Below are 16555 nucleotides of genomic sequence, written 5' to 3'. Positions count from 1 at the left end.
AAAGAAAGGAGGAAAGAAACAGAAAGGAGGAAAGGAAGCAAGGAAGAAAAGAAAGAATGGAAGAAAAGAAAGAAAGAAAAAAAGCAAGAAAGAAAACAAACTAGTCCATAATATGAAAGCAACGTCTGTAAAAGTTTAACAGAATCACTGATTTAATACGATCATCCCTCAAGTCTACTCAGCACTTGACCAATCATCCAATATGCCACACACTTTCTAATCTTGGAGCCTTAAAGTACACATTCATTTAGCCTGACGGGCCCTCCCCGTGCCACCCCCCGTCCCCCACCCACTAAAATTCTAACTGTCCAAACACTTCAAAGTCAGCGCCGTATGTCCCTGAGGTCACGAAGCCATCCGACCCTTCATCTGAATGGTGGGTTCCTTCCTCCGCCTCTCTGTACCACGTCACATCCTTCTGTTTGGCTCATGGTATGGAAACAAAACTTCTCACGTGACCTTTTAAAGATCAGAGGTTACAGTATCTAAAAATCTAGGTGTCTTGCTTTTGAGAGCAATGGTATGACACTACTTACCAGGTGGGCATGGGGGTGGGCAGCGGGAACAGCACTACAGGTCCCTCTCCTCGTGGCCTCCCCAGCGCCGAGGCAGTGGTCATCTACGACACTGCTGTCATTCACCATTGTCCCTGCGTTATTTTTCTTACTCCCTCTCACTCCGCCCCCTGGAGATGCCTGCCTAGCTCCCTTCCCTAGTCACTCGCTTCTCTGTCTCTCCTACCTACTGCCTGTAAGTCTCCTGAGAACAAGGTTTTATTTCTCTTTCCTCATTCCCATCTAATTATAGATATTTTCATTAACTATTTTCTCTTTTTTCTGTGTATATATATATATATATATATATATATATATATTTTTTAGTTGAAGTATACTCAGTTTACAATGTTTTGTCAATTTCTGGTATATAGCATAATGTCTCAGTCATACATGTACAAGCATATATTCCCTTTCATATTCTTTTTCATCATAAGTTACCATTAACTACTTTCTGAATTTACTAGTCAACAAAATAGGAAAACTGTTAAGACAATCCATCACAAATGCTGCTCCTTAAGCTGTAGCAGTTGGTAGCCCTGCCTCTTAATATTTATATTCACTTCCAAACTCTACGCTATCCTTTTCACATCTAAGTTTCAGGTAGGCGCTTTATGAGCGAGGCTGAGATGCAGATCAGAAAGAGATCATGTGTTGAAGGCCTATTATGTGCCAGGCATTGTACTAGGCTCGAAGGAGGGGTTAAAAACCCAGCAGCTGGGAGTGTTTGGCATAACCTTAGGGACAAACCTTGCCAGCCTAGGTAGGCCTAGCATTCCAGGATAGCCGGTGGCCTCTGGCAACAAGCAGGAACAGGGCACGGTTACCAGGCCCGTAACCCGGAGGGGTGGGGGCGGGGTTACATCATATACACTTAGTGGGACACCCAGCAGTCTTAGATGTGTGAACTGAAGCCAGGTGAAGGGTCTACACCAGAGCCCAGGACTACCCCCATCCCCGACTGGGGGCCTCCTCTCTGTTTAACTAAAGCAGTAGATTCAATCACATCTGCCGTTAGAAATCTCACTGGACACCTGGTGCTATCCTAGGCCCTCAGAAAGAAGCCTGATCATAAAGAAATGTATCCTATTATCCCTGTTATCAAAACAGAATAAGGAAAATTTGGAATCAGAAAGAGTAGTTTTCATCTAAGAGTACAATCAGATTTAATTAAAGAAAAACCATTAAAGCAAATAATTGGGCCTAATGGTATGCTGTTGAGATGCTGTAAAACCTTTTTCTTAACTAAATTTTTTACTTAAGATAGTTGTAGATTTGTGGTTAAAAGATATGTTACAGAAAGAGCTCTTGTACCATTTACTGTTTCCCCCAGCGGTAACATCCTGCAAAACTACAGCAGTGTCACAACCGTATACTGATACTTATGTACTCAAGACACAAAGCAAATCCCTCACTGCTGTTTTACAGCCATACCAGATTCCCTCCTGCTCCCTTCACCTCCTGAACCCCTGGCAATCCCTAATCTGCTCTCTATGTTTATAATTTTGTCATTTTAATAATAGGTAAGTGAAATCATATAATATGTAACTTTGGGGATTGGCTGTTTTCACCCAGGATAATGCATCCTGCTGTAAAACCTTTTAATTGGTGATCATGAGACAAGTACAACTCAGAAAACAAACACCTTGGTTTCGCTGATTCACGCGAACTCAAACAGCACAAGGAAATGAAATTTCCCTGTGCTCTGTAACCTACAACGGTCATCCATAAGGGTTTTCCTGCCAGTGTAATGACATGAAGATATCCTCACTGTCAGACTGTTTTACCACAAAGAATGTTTTACACGTTGGAATTATAAACCTTTACGCTTGTGTGACCATGAAGCTTTGTGAAACTTGTCTCCAAAAGACACAGCTTGTTATGTTCAAAAATCATCCTTATTATTATAAATCACTTTAGATGGATATGAAATTTACAATGAACTAGTTGAGTTTTCCCACTCAGAACTAAGTCTTTGCTCTCACACTACAAAAAAAAAAAAAAAAAAAAGAGAGAGAGAGAGAAAGAAAAAGAAAGAAAGAAAGAAAAACCCTCACTGGAATTGCTGTTGTTTGAAACAGCAGCAGCGCTCATGTAGAGTTTAAACTACGGCAGAGAAGAAACACCTGTCAGCTCCAAAATCTTAAAAAAACCCAAGGTGGTTTGCTGATTCTTCAAAGTTTTCCTTCAACACATTCAAAACCACTTCTCGTATCTGCCAAACCTAGCCAGAGTCTCATCACTGAATGACTATTCAAAAAGGAAAAGCAAAATCCTGACCCGTTACCATTTTTAAAAACAGAAACCAAACAGGCTTGTCACACATTAGCAGGCCAATAACACGAAGATCAAGCAGCAAATAATGAGGGGGTTTGCAACCTGTTAAAACATAAGCCTAAAATTCATCCACCATTCAAACCATGCACAGCACACTCTGTTGGTGATACACTTTGTTTTGGAAACCAAAATTCATCAGTCACCAGACATAAGATTCTAGATGAATCTCCACTAAGTTTTTAATTCAGATACAGACAGACAGAGAAATGGGGGGGGGGGGGGAGGAAGGAAGGAAAAGAAGGAAGGAAGAGGAGGGAAGAAGAGGGAGGAAGGGAAACTCCCAGGCAGTTCCTTCAGAAGTCTGTATAGGTTAATAAACTATGGAGAAAACAATGTTATTTAAACATTTAAGTAACTATTTGTCCAGTAAAAAAACCCAAAAAACAGCAAACTTTCTTGGTAACCTTAACACATATATGTACACACACATCCCCCTTTAGAACTGACTTCCCCTTCACAACCTCAAACCATCAGTCCTCCTTTTCCTGCCTGGAGAAGGATCCTAAGACTAACAGCAATGAATCCATTTAGGCACTAGCGGTTAACCAGGGTAACAGTCCACACTCCTTCCTCCGTGGTATTAGCTCCCTGACACAGGTTTGGCGGGACAGTTCAAGAGAAAACCAGAGGGCAAGGGAGACCCAAGCCTCTTCCATCTGTCTGCCCCACAGTGCTAGGGTCTGCACAACCTGCTGCACAAAGTGGGCACTAAACAAGATATGCTGAACGTTAAGAAAACAATATATATGCATTTTGGGAGAGACCTACAAAATTCCAGAAGATAGCACGCAAGTTCTCTAACTCCTCAACATCCCAAAGAAACAGAGCCTCGTGGCACTCTATGTCCAAAAGCTTCTGCGTGCCCTTTAAAAACCCAATCTATAGCTCAATTTTCTCATCTGAAAAATGAGGACAAGAGCACCTAACTCAAAGGGTTTTGAAAGGATTGAAGAAATTGGTTAACAGGTGAAGTCCTGAGATCACTGCCTGGAGCACTACACACTACACAAGGGTTAGCCATTGATATTACTGAAAAAGGCTAGTACAGTAAAAGTCAGGCCCACGCAGCTCAAAAAGAGGCCAAAAGCTTAAGAGAAATTCTTCTAGAAAAGCTAAGATCACAGGTTGGCAAACTTTTCCTGTAAAGGGACAAATAGTACTGTAAACATTGTTGGCTTATCAAGCCAAGAAGCACTATCCTTAGTGCAATTATTCTCCCTGAAAGACTAATACAGGTTTTGTTTTAAATTTGTTTACATTTTACATTTTAAAATTTGAGAACCATTCTTAGTATGTGGGGGCCATAAAAAAACAGCTGGATTTGGACCCAGAGCCACAGTTGGCCGACCCGTGGACCAGATTACGATGGTAACCCAAGTCAGTGCTTTCCAAAGGCCACAGAAGGAAATGTCTGCGAGTTGATGAAAAGTAGCTGAAAAAAAAGTGCTACCCCCCCAAACTTCTAAAATCCACACTGGCGGGGCGGGCGTGATGGGGAATAGGGCGAGGACCCGGAGTCGGGCCTCCGGGGCCGGCCAAGCCCTGCCACACTTACTCCCAGCAGCGGCCCGCGGCCGATCACCGTCTCCCCAGGCGCCAGGGCCACCCGGGGGCCGCCGTCCTGCGGCTGCAGCTCGAAGCCCCCGGACATGGCGGCGAGAATGAGACCCCTTCGCAAGGAGACAGACCCCGCAGCCGCTTCCGCCTTCCATGGACAGCCGAGGGGCCTACGCAGGCCCCAGGAAAACACAGGGGGAGAGGGAACAAAGCCTGCGCCCTGGTGTGTCCCGTCCGCGAGCAGCTCGTGCCCCCGCGCTGGGTACCGAGTCCCGCCCCTCCACCCGGACCAGTGACGCACTCGGGGGTTCCTACTTCACGCCGCCTCCAAACTATTGTTTAAAAGCCCCGGTTAAACACCCCCAGCCGTTCTCGCCGCCCACACGGCTCGGAGGACGCCGGACCTTGTAGTTCGGCGCGCCCCACTTCCGCAGGGTTGCTGAACTGAGACGCCCTTAGAAAACTACCCGTCCCAAGAGGCAACGCGCGCTCCTCTCTGCGCCTGTGCGAAATCGAGTCGGCAAGGCGGAGCTAGAGTGGGCGGGACTTGAGGGACTACGGGGAAGGATTCGAATTCGGCGAATTTAAATCGCGGAAGGAGTGGTCGCTGCGGCCCAGTAGGTAGGGGAGGGTCTTCCCTTCCGGCTGACGTATGGCGGTCGTGCTTCGGGGCGCGGCCCTGGCGTTGGCGCAGCCTCCCTCGGCGGCCGGGAGCTGCGGTGACAGTCGGGAGCTGCGGTGACAGTCGGTGCTGACGGTTGTTTCCGTTGTTTACCTGTCAGTGCAGTGTTCCCTGGACTCCAGCAGCTGCCGCCAGCGCGGGGCACGCCAGGAGAGTGGCTCAGATGGGACGTGGGGCCGTTCCTTCCGACCTGCGCGGTCTACATGGGGTGGGGGCTCCCCGAGAGCCGGGCGTCGGCTCGGGATCCGAAGATCCCTCTCTTTGTGTGACACCTGAAACAGGGGTGAGCGCTCACCCACATAGAGAGGTAATTCAGCAAAGTTTGGTCCATAAAGAAGAAGGGGATAGCTTTCTAGGCATCCAAGCAAAACTGGACCTGGAAGAAGAAAAATGCCTAGTGGGATTTTGGGAACCTCACCAAGTCACCCCCGAGTGTTCAATTAAAAAGCCTTCATCTGCCTCCTGTGGAATGACTAGCGGGAGCACACACTTTATTCCCACTGAGCTCCTGGGAGAAGTACAAATGTGCATTTAAATGCACAGTAACTACTATTTTCAAGAACAGAGTAGTTTGGCTTTGGTTTGTATTGCTGGGGGTGGGGTGGGGGGGTGGGGACGGAGCTGGTGGCAAAAACTTGATTTTACCAGTTTGCTTTCTTACTTCCCCAAGCTGTCAAGGGGAAGTTCTCTGTTGAACACAGTCATTAAAATTCTAACCACCGTAACTAACTTGGATCACAAACAACCAAATGAATGGAAGCGTCTGTGGTCTTGGCAAGTCCAGAAACATATAGGTGAGTAGCACACCTGGAAAGGGGGATTTGTCACTAGCTCAGCTGAAATAAGTATTTAGCTGTTTCTGAAACCCCTCCTGCACCGCCACCCCTCGTTATAAAAAGAAGTGCAAAATGGAATCAACTGATTTTAAGTAAACAGAACTGTCTTCACATGCAAAAATAGCTCCATTCTTTCAACTCATTTCAGAATGTACCTTCGGTAAATTAGCTGAAACTGAACTTAAAGCTTTAGTCACATACTATATCTAGCTGAGTTATAAACATTATTTATAGTTCTTAGTCACTGTTACTTATTGGCCTCGTGACTGTTATCTTAGTTTATGATTAACTTAGATTATAATTAACTATGCATGTATGCATGCATATATATGTATGTTGAAGAAGCCGTTTCTAAAATATTAATCTTACAACTAATGACTATTGGAGACTTCATGTCATTATAACCCAGACCTCAACCTCTTCTACATTCCAGATAGGATCTAGAGTCTGATCTAAAGAGAGTGAGTGTTTTTAATCTTTGCCTTTTAGGCTACATATGACGATAATTTACTAAAACATCAAGCTATGAAGAAAAACTCCAAGAGGAACAACAATTCAAGAGTTTCTAACATAGAATCGAACTCTGTGGATACTGAGAAGGGAAAAAAAGAGAGTCAGAATAACTTTGTGGATCTGCTGCCTCCAGAAGTTACTTTTAAAATTTTCAGTCAGCTGGACGTCCAGAGTTTGTGCAGGGCTTCGATGACTTGCAGGAGCTGGAATCATGTAATAAGAAACAACAACTCCTTATGGAAACCTCATTGCCTGACTCTGAGAGCCGTGTGCCAAAGAGAGATCGATGATGATGTAGAAAGTGGTTATCCTTGGAGGGTAAGTTTCATCCTTGTCGTCTGCAGTGTTTTTTGACAACGTGGTGGCAGTTTTGAGCCCACTCCACCCTCTGCTCGGAGGAGGGAGCATCGCATACAGAGTGACGTACAGAGTGTGTTGGCTTTGGGGGTTAAAGTTGAATTATAATTCTTTTCCTGCAAGTCACGTGCTCTCTCGTCCATCCTTTTACATTTTTTAAAATCCTAAATTTAGGCATGCACCTCTGTTAACCACAGGGAAGTGGCTGCTTCATTTCACTCCACCTTATCCAGACCCCCACCAAACTCTGGCTCACTCCGTGATACATGCACAGACACACACACACTTACTGGTATATGTGTATATCAATGTCAATATGTAATCTTTTCAGCCCTGTCAGTCACATTCTCTAGTTTCAGACAAACTCACCCACCAACCACCTACTAGGTTCTTTGACAATGCTGGTTTACCTCTTTCAGGTAATACTCCTGAGGAATTACCAGAAGAGTAAAGTGAAACATGACTGGCTAAGTGGCAGATACAGCAACATATGTTCTCCTGTTAGCCTACCAGAAAAAATCATGTACCCGATGGATGCGGACACATGGGGGGAAATTTTAGAAGCAGAAATGGAAAGATAAGCAGAAAAATCACACACAGATCTCCTAACTTTGAGAGTTTAAAAGTAAAATGACTCTTGAGGTTGTAAAAGGTATATCTTTAACCGTCCATTTTTTGGTTTGCCTTTTTACTACTTAGCATTTAAAAGAAAACTAAGTAGAAAATATAAAAATAAAGCTTTGTTTTTATTGCATGCTTTAGCAAAAAAATGTTTCTGGTTTAACTGTAATGTGAAAAAATCATGAAATATTATTTAAACTGTACTAATAGAGTGATTTCAGAATGTACTATTTCATGTATTTGTGTTAGTCGGTTGCAATGCATTAATGACAAGACAATTCGATTGGTGCTTTTTACTTAATGATAATTTGAAAATTCAGGAAGCCATTTGAAGAAACTGACTTAGAGATTTATAATTAGTAGACATAACTAGGTTCATGGGAAGACTCCCTAAATGAAATTAATAGCACTGTGTTTAAATGTATAGTAAATTTATATTTCAGTAACTTTAAAGTTTTCATTTCTAGGGAATCGAATTGAACTGTCAAAACATTGAAACCATTTTAAAAATGTGTTAAACTTGTGGTTTAGTTTAAAATTAATCTGACCAGAGGGCTAAAACTTGAGATTAAGATTCCCCATTACTTGCCTACAAACCTGGAATTGTTCTCAGGGCTGAAAATATATGGAGAGTTTCCAGAGCACTTAACTGCCATCTAGGCCTCCAACCAATTTTTCTTGGTAAAACGTACCATCTTTCTAACAGCCTTAGAGCGCCATCTAGTGTACTACTGGTGCATAACCACGACAAAGGACTTCAACTCCTTTTTCCCTCCACTCTCAAAAGAAAGAAAAATATTATTTTAGAGAAACCTACATACTTGACTTTGTTGAAGTTTATTGCTTTGTAAGAACCTTTAACTTTTTTTCTCTTTTTCTTAAAACTAGGTGATATAGTACTCACTGTACCCGATTGTTCATTTTGAATCTGTGGCCAGCACCGTAGTTAAAAGTGTTTACAAAACATTGTAGTCATTATGGGTTTTTCTCCTTAAATTGTGCTCGACAGCATGAAAAATAGGAGTCCAGGAAACCAGGGTTTAACGAATAGGCAAATATCAGAAGGATGCCCCACACTGTACAAACTCCTTTTGTTGGGTCAAGTAGGCGATGCTTGATTGTCGCCTGCTGTCTTCGTAGAGTTGGAAGGCGCCTTGAACATCGGGCAGTCCACTCTCTAAGATTGTCCTGTAATCCCGCCGTGGGAACGGTCTTCCTCTCACCCATCATTGATTCTTTTCTTGGCAAACTCATTTGTAAAACTCATCATCTTGACCTGGAAACCATCCTTAACTTCTACCGTCCTCAATTAAGTGACCCCGACCCTCTTAAGTTTCCCATAGTTCTTTGTGCATACCGTTCTCAGCACTGTCATACTACCTTAAATTGTCTGTTCTGTTTGTCTGTCTCCCCTTTTAGACTATGAGCTTTTTACACTTGATCTTAGCCAAAAGGCCGAGAAGCAATGACTGTGAGCTTTTTAATGGCAGGGACCATTTATTTATTTTTGTATTTCCAAACATGGAACACAGTAGGTATTCCATAAAGATGTATTAAATTATTTCTTTATTATTTATTTTAATCCTACCCAGAATGTATAATAAAAATAATTTATCATATTGTTAGTGGACAAGATTGTATTGAAATGCAATGTACAATCCATAAAATATATGAGAAGCTTGATATGAATGCTGATATGTGAATTATTCTCGTCTTCTCCAAAGCTGTGAGAGAAAAACAGGAAAGTAAACATTTTTTAAATTTTTTGAATAAACACTTGAAAATAAACTTAACCCAGAAATATCACTTATTATTTTTAATTATTGGGTCACCCCCAATCAGTTTTAAACATTATTTTGTTATATGACTAATCTTTAGGTTTTTTTAGTTCTATACTATGAAAACAATTCTTTATAAACTAAGTTATAAGCTATGATCACAGTCTATAGTAAAGGGAAAATTTTGGATACCTTTTATGGAATGGGCTTAGAATGAACTGTACATTTATCAGACCAAGCCATTGGCATCTGAGAACATGTGCAGGTGGAACAGAATGGAAGGAAGGAAGGGGTGTTTTTACTCAGAGATAAAATGTCATGTGCACCCAGTTTGTAAAAAGAGACAAGTTTACTGGGGACAGAGGATTAAGGAATTTCCGAGTTTTAAAAAATACTTGACCAGCTCAAGATCTAGTTTTTTGGTTTTGTTTTGTTTTTTTTTTTTTAATTTAGGAATCTTTCTCTAGTTGCCTCTAGTTTATAACAATCTTAGACCAGGATAATCATCAATAAAAATTTACCTTAGAATTGTCATGTATACAAGCCTAATTTGAAAAATACACCCCTAACCGCTAATTTTCATCTTTGCTTTGACTTGATATGATATCTTCTTTCCAAAACTTCAAATGCCCTAGTAATAGTAATAAAAATAAGTTGAGGAGTAACACTAAGAAATGGCTTGGGAAGAATCATCCATAAGATTGACAATCACACATTTTTATTTAGAGTTGAAAGACCAAAACCATCAAATGGATGAAATTAGATCAGCAATGAACAAAGTTGATTAATTACAATAGCCAACATTTATTGAATGCCTACTCTGCCCCAAGCCTTGTGCTTATGTGGGGGGTACTATTACTCCATACCCATTTTATGCCTGAGGAAACTGATAGTTAAGAGAATGATCTCATGTATCAAGTTCAACCCTCCTCCCCAGCACCTATAAAAGTATGTAATACACAGTAGGTGCTTATTAAATTTTTATTTTGAACGAATTAAAAACTTCTATGAGAATGAGTAACTCAAACAAAAGAGCCAAGACTGTTCTTCAACTTTCCATTTTGAAAAATTTCAAACCCACAGAAAAGTAAAAATATATGACAAAAAAACTCTTACGTATACCCTTCACCTAAATACACCAGTTGTTAACGTTTCCACATTTTATTATTTGTTTTTGCTGAAGCATTTGAAAATAAGTTGCAGACATGACACTTCACCCCTAAATACTTCAGCTTTCATCTCCTAAGAGTAAGTACACTCTCCTATAGACAATATTTCTCATCTAAAATGTTTTATATTAATTCACTAATATCATCTAATTTACAATCCCTATTTAAGTTTAACCAATGGTTAACCAGAGTTAATCTGTTGAAAAGTAAAGACAAAGAGAACAATGAAAGCAGTCAAAGAAGACGGACAAACTACCTCTGGATAAACAGTAATTAAACTGAATGATTTTTTTTTTAAGTCTTCTGAAATTCAAAGCAGCTAATTCCTTTCTTCTTAGCTGGATCCACCCTCCCCACAAAGCTCTGGATGCCTGTCTTCACAGGTGGAGGGTGACTTATTGGGGATGAAAAGTACAGTGGGAAGTGTTACCAGAAAAAAAAAAAAATCACCCATTCTATTGTTCCTCTACACGGTAAAACAAGGCAGGAAAAGGAAGAAAGAGTAAGAATGGTAGAGACTGAATAAGACCGAAAAAGGTCAGAGTACAAAGCAAGGATGCAAATCAGTTCTGACAAAAGCTCAGCATTTTTTTGTTGTTGTTTATTTTTTGGCAGAGGAGGTGGGGTAATCAAGTTTGTTTCTTTCTTTGTTTATTTTGATGGAGGTACTGGGGATTGACCCAGGACCTTGTGCGTGCTAAGCACGCGCTCTACCACTGAGCTATACCCCCCCAAACAAAAGCTCTCTATATATTATAGATAGATATATAATATTTTTATATTCAACCATACTATAAATAACCCCACATTTTTAGTAAGCCCTTTTCACATTTTCCAACACCTCCCTAGTCCCTGCCAGTCAGGGCAGAATGGATGATAAAATAAAATAAAACTAGAGGTTTGCAAACCACACCAATTATGCCCTGTTACCGTAAACACTAACTTGTCGAGGAAAAAAATTTTCATAACCATTTTCTGAGGCCTGTTTTACAGCTACGGGTCTTCTGAGCTCTGCAGGGAAGAAACTGACTGCTGGTTTCCCAGTTTGCTCATTTTGATTTAGTTTTAATACGACAAAATTATCTATTTGAGTATCACACAGTGAAAGCCTTGTGGGAAATACATAAAATCATAGAAGAAGCTTTCTAAAAGTCACATTTGAAAATTTCTTAACTCAATGCAGTGTCTGTGTTTTTTATCGCCAGTAAGAAGCCTAGGCAGGATTTTGTTTTTTTCTTTATTCTTATAAGTTAATTATAATAATTTTTAAAGACTTTTTAGCATTGTTTTTTCCTGTGTGGCCTATTGTTTTGTCAGTTCAGCTTCTTTTTTCTCTCCTAGATTTCTTTTATGATATATTTTTAAAATTTACCTTTTCCCTAAATGTTTTGTCTTGAAAATTTTCAAACATACAGAAAGTTGAAAGAATAATTTAATGATACAATCAGCCCAGATGATCCAATTGTTAACTTTAGCCACATTTGCTTTCTGTATAGCAGGTTTCTAGACCTTGGCACTGTTGACATTTTGGGTTGTTTAAGGGGCTGTCCTGTACTTGCGGGATGTTTAATAGCATCTTTGGCCTCTAGTCATTAGATGCCAGGAGTCCCCCTTCCCAAATAGTGACACAAAAATGCCTCCACGCATTGCCACATATCTCTGATACACAATCGCTCTATAATAAACACACACACACCACTTTTGTTGAGCTGAAGTATTTCAAACTAGGTTTTCAGGCCTCATGGTATTTTACTCATAAATAACCAAAGCATGTATTTCCTCAGGACATACACCCACTCTAATACAACCACAACCCTATAATCATACCCAAGAAATTTAACTTTCATACAATTGTATATTATCTTAATACTCAGCTCAGATCCAAATGCCACTCAATTGATCACAGAAGAGTATGATTTCGAGCTTTTGAATGCTTGCCAATCTGTTAGTGAGAAATATCTTAATGTAGCTTTTTGGCAATGATTTATTTTGAACGTTTTCAAACATACAAGAAAGTTGAGATAACGTCCTCATTGTAGATTTCATTTGCATTTCTCTTGTCATGAATTAGGTTCATACGTTTAAAGGCACCTGTATTTTAAAGTCTTTGCTTTTCTCAAGTTTTGAATGCTTTGTAAATAGAAGTTAGCTCTTTGTCTATTGTATGTGGCAATTATATTTCTCCCAGTTTGTCACTTGTCTTTTGATCTTGCTTGAAGTGGCTTTTTTCCCAAAACTTCTTATTAACGTAGTCAACTTTGTTGATGTTTTTCATTATCGCATCTGGATGATGAGCTTATTATAAAAGGGTTTCCCACAGCAAGACTATAAATAAATTAACTTGGGGTTTTTTTTTTCTAGTATGCTTTTAGTTCACTTTTCCATTTGGAGTTTGTCCTGGAGTATGATGTATGTTACGGATCCCAAACGATTTTTTTTTTTTCAAATAACTGTGCGGTTGTCCTGACACTGTTTTCTAACAAGTCTGTCTTTAACCCAGTCAGTTGAGATGCCACTTTACCCATTAATAAGGTCTACTTGGTCCTATTTCTGAATTTTCAGTTATGTTCCAAATCTATCCATCTATTCATGCCATACTGTTTTGGTTATAGAGGATATAATAGTATTTCATATTTAATATTTAAATTAATATATTAGTGTTTAATATATTTTCCTATATATGCATGTATGTTCATTTTTCCATGCAAACTTCAGAATCTTGTCTAGCTTCAAGAAAAACACTTGTTGAAATTTTATGAAAGTAGTGTTAAATTAGGGATAAGTTACATACTTAGGATGTCAAATTATCTTACCGCAGACCAAGGAATTTATCTTGCAGGAATATTTTACGTTATTCCTCATATGGGTTTTGTACATTTCTTTTTAAGTTTATTTTTCAAGTATTTTTATCTTTTATGCTATTATTGGAAGTGAGATTTCCCCCTCGTTTATCTTCTAATAGGTTACCATCACAAATACACACACACACATACAGACACAGCATCAATTTTTGGACATTGTACATTTGTTGCTTGCTAACTTATTGAATTCTTTTGTTCATATTAGTGTTATTATTGATTCCCCTGGAGTTTCCAGATGTATTACCACAGGACTTGCAAATGCAGTTTTACTTTTTTAACCCCAATATTTTATGTCCGTATTGTTTCCTTGAATGAGTACACTGACTAATGCATCCAGCATGATGTTAAACAGTGAACATCTTTGCCTTGTTCCTTACCTTAGTGGTAATGCTTCCAGTATTTCTCCATCATAACATTTCCTCTTTCTATTATATATCTAAATCTGTATCTATAATTTGTGTATATATAATCACGTTAAGGGAATATCCATTAATTTCTATTTTATCTAATACTTTTTATTAGGAATGCGTAATGAAATTTATTAAGGGACTTTAAATCTATAAATTAAGTTGTGCATTTCTCACCTGAGAATGTTTAAGAACTTTACAAATACTATGTTACTCTTCTACACACTATAACAATGGTTTCTTCGGTTGACATAACACGTGTATTTTCTCAGACCCAGAAAACCAACAATATTGAAGATCATATGCTGCAACTTTGAAAAACTTGATGAACAAGCATCTTTCTTCTCTAAAATAATCTTATCTATAATTATCTATTATACAATAATAATATCTTTCATGAATTAAGTACATTTTATGTGGCCATTTACCCATAAAAGTCTTGAAAAGTAGTTTTTGCCATCACTGTTTTAAAGATGCACACATGAAGGCTCAAAAAAGCAAAGTAACTTAAATGGTATGACATAGCTTTTACATGGGGGATAGAGACTCTGACCCTGGGTCTGACTCAAACTTTCTGCCACACAGTTCCTGAGACCTGGTGAATGCTAACCGGCTGCCAGCAGAGGGAGCGCTATTCCTATGGAAACTTAGACAAAGAACTTGAGCCAGAGAGGAAACAGTTCATTTCAACTTTGTTAACTGACTGGAAAATTTCAGACATCAGAATTTGTCTAAACCCTTTTAATTACAAATGACAGAACTGAAACTAGCCCTGCCCATCCCAGGTGAAAGGGTTGGTTGGACTGAGAGTCGAGTGGAGTCTTTCCTGGAAGAGAATATAGGATATAATCCAAAAATAATAAACAGATTCTATAGCAAAAAAGTTAAGATGTCAGAAAATATAATCCTCTCCAATGAAGAGATTTTCACTTTATACCGCCCTCCAGTCCTGCCCTGACCGCCCAGTGGGTTTCCACCTTAATCGCCAAAGGCACAATTAAAAACATCTGAATTCAATGGTTTTTTTTGGTCCAGAAAAAAAAAAAAAAAAAAAAAGTCCACGTCATTATTCTGTGCAGATGTTTTTCCATGGGGGTATTGTTTCATTTTCCATGGGTTTGTTCTCCACATCTTCAGCTCCGTGCCTCCGCTGATTCTGCAGTCCTTTGAGGTTGGGCTGTAGTTGTGAGTCTATTGTACTGAGGTAATGAAATGCAAGCTCTGAAGTTGGTTCCAAAAGCTTAAAATTAGACATTTATGGTTTAACAGTCTTTAAAGGTAAAGAAATTTCTCAGCCTTTTACTAACATTGTGAATAAATTCTGCTCCCTTATATGAAAAGACTAGAAAAGGAATTCAGCCAGGAGTCAAGACACTTCTAGAATCATGTTTTATCCTTTCCCTTTGAAACTCTCTTAGGCAGAAAGAGTGAGCCAGGGACCTTGGGAAGTCGAGCAAGGTAATCAAAATTCACATGCAAGATTCCGTTTCATTTGAAAACACACCTGTCATGTGTAAGCTTTGAAATTTATCTTCTGAATTACACACTTTATTATGTATACAGTATCTACATCTCAGAATGGAAAGCAAAATATTCCCAAGTACAATGTAAAATTGTATCTCAATATGACTTAGTTTTGACTCCATATGACTCCTTTCCTGAACCTGCGGAGAGCACAGTATATTGGTGATACAAAAGTCACCACTCAAGTTTAATGGACAGATATTTAAAGAGATATGTTCCCTCTATACCCACTTTGATAAAAGTTTTTATCATGAGTGGGTATTGAATTTTATCAAATGCTTTTTCTGCATCTATTGAGATGAACATGTGGTTTTTGTCCTGCCTTTGGTTGATGTGGTGTATCACATTGACTTGTGTGTATTGAACCATCCTTGTGACCCTGGATAAATCCAACTTGACTGTAGTATATGATCCTTTCTTTATGCGTTGTTGGATTTGGTTTGCTAATATTTTGTTGAGAATTGTTGCATATTCACTATGCTGTATGCCAGAAACTAAAACAACATTGTAAATCAACTATACTTCAATTTAAAAAAAAATACATTGATTGATACTCAAGGAATGTTGTCTTTCTGGTGTTTTCTGTATTGTACACTTTTGTGCAGTTGCAAACAGGAGCAGGTTTAGGGTAATAGAAATATCACTAACACTAGTTAGTAGTAACAGTCTAGGCTGCCTGCCTGCTGCTGGCGTTAAAGGGGCATTTGCAGAATCACAGAGCCTGGCAGTAGACCACCCCTGCCCTCAAGAAGCTTGCTGAAGACCCCAACCCCTGGGGGCTACTTCAGCCCAGAGGTCACTCTGGTAACGCATGTCACTTGTCAGCGTTTGTCTCTTTTTAGGTAACGGGAACGTATTTTTCCAGACCTTCGTTCCATAAATACTTGGGGATTTGGAGTTACATGTTAACAAGTTTTAACATTTTGATTTTGCACATTTCTTCCTTTGGTCTTTTGTCACCTCTGTTTTTGTTCTCTGCATTTATCTTTTAGCTTCTTTTGGCTTTGTCATGATTTTATCCTTCTAAACCTTGGGCTCTAGAATTTTAACTTTTCACCATTTCTATTCTTGACTTTACAGTATGTATTTTAGCCTTTTTATATTCTTTTTTATTTAGCCCTAATTGTTATCCTTAATCTGTGTTTAACATTTTAGTTCTGTCCATTTTCATCCCTCTTTTTTATTTTATTTTTTTAAATTTTTAATCAACTGTATTACTTTAATTTTCTGAGTCATTCTGGGCTCAGACCTCTTATTTATAGTTCCTTTTTTATTCTTTTAACTTAAATTTCTGTTCACATGTTTTTCTTTTTAACTGTTTTCTCTTGTGTCCATAGTAACTTTTTTAAATCTGTTTTT

At 39.1% G+C, this 16555-nt stretch overlaps 2 protein-coding genes across 12 annotated transcripts in view; one reads left to right on the top strand and one right to left on the bottom strand.

Moving 5' to 3' along the window:
* The window catches only part of APLF (aprataxin and PNKP like factor), an 83154-nt gene extending 78380 nt beyond the window's left edge, over positions 1-4774 (bottom strand). For 4 of the 8 annotated variants that reach the window (XR_012499000.1, XM_074341257.1, XM_045523204.2 and 1 more), the window contains exon 1: positions 4447-4774. Coding sequence is in view for 7 of the 8 variants with exons in the window: in XM_074341257.1 (XP_074197358.1) it covers positions 4447-4542 (96 nt within the window). In the remaining variant the exon portion in view is untranslated. The remainder of the gene's footprint in view (positions 1-4446) is intronic. The other 4 variants (XM_074341259.1, XM_074341256.1, XM_074341260.1 and 1 more) reach the window with 1 other exon arrangement.
* A 182-nt stretch (positions 4775-4956) lies between these two features.
* FBXO48 (F-box protein 48) lies at positions 4957-15754 on the top strand. Of its 4 annotated transcripts, none has more exons than XM_010963763.3 (5): positions 4969-5069; positions 5231-5437; positions 5801-5924; positions 6456-6797; positions 7256-15754. In XM_010963763.3, the coding sequence occupies exons 4-5, from the start codon at positions 6492-6494 to the stop codon at positions 7415-7417; spliced, it is 468 nt and encodes a 155-aa protein (XP_010962065.1). In that variant the 5' UTR covers positions 4969-5069; positions 5231-5437; positions 5801-5924; positions 6456-6491; the 3' UTR covers positions 7418-15754. The 4 variants fall into 4 exon arrangements, with proteins under 4 accessions (XP_010962066.1, XP_010962065.1, XP_074197355.1 ...); XM_074341254.1 differs by having other exon boundaries at positions 4992-5069; positions 5236-5437; XM_074341255.1 differs by having other exon boundaries at positions 4993-5065.
* The last annotated feature ends 801 nt before the right edge of the window (positions 15755-16555 follow it).

Source organism: Camelus bactrianus, chromosome 15 (assembly GCF_048773025.1).
Source record: "Camelus bactrianus isolate YW-2024 breed Bactrian camel chromosome 15, ASM4877302v1, whole genome shotgun sequence".
NCBI classification, from domain to species: domain Eukaryota; kingdom Metazoa; phylum Chordata; class Mammalia; order Artiodactyla; family Camelidae; genus Camelus; species Camelus bactrianus.
This window is presented reverse-complemented; position numbering and strand designations above follow the sequence as displayed.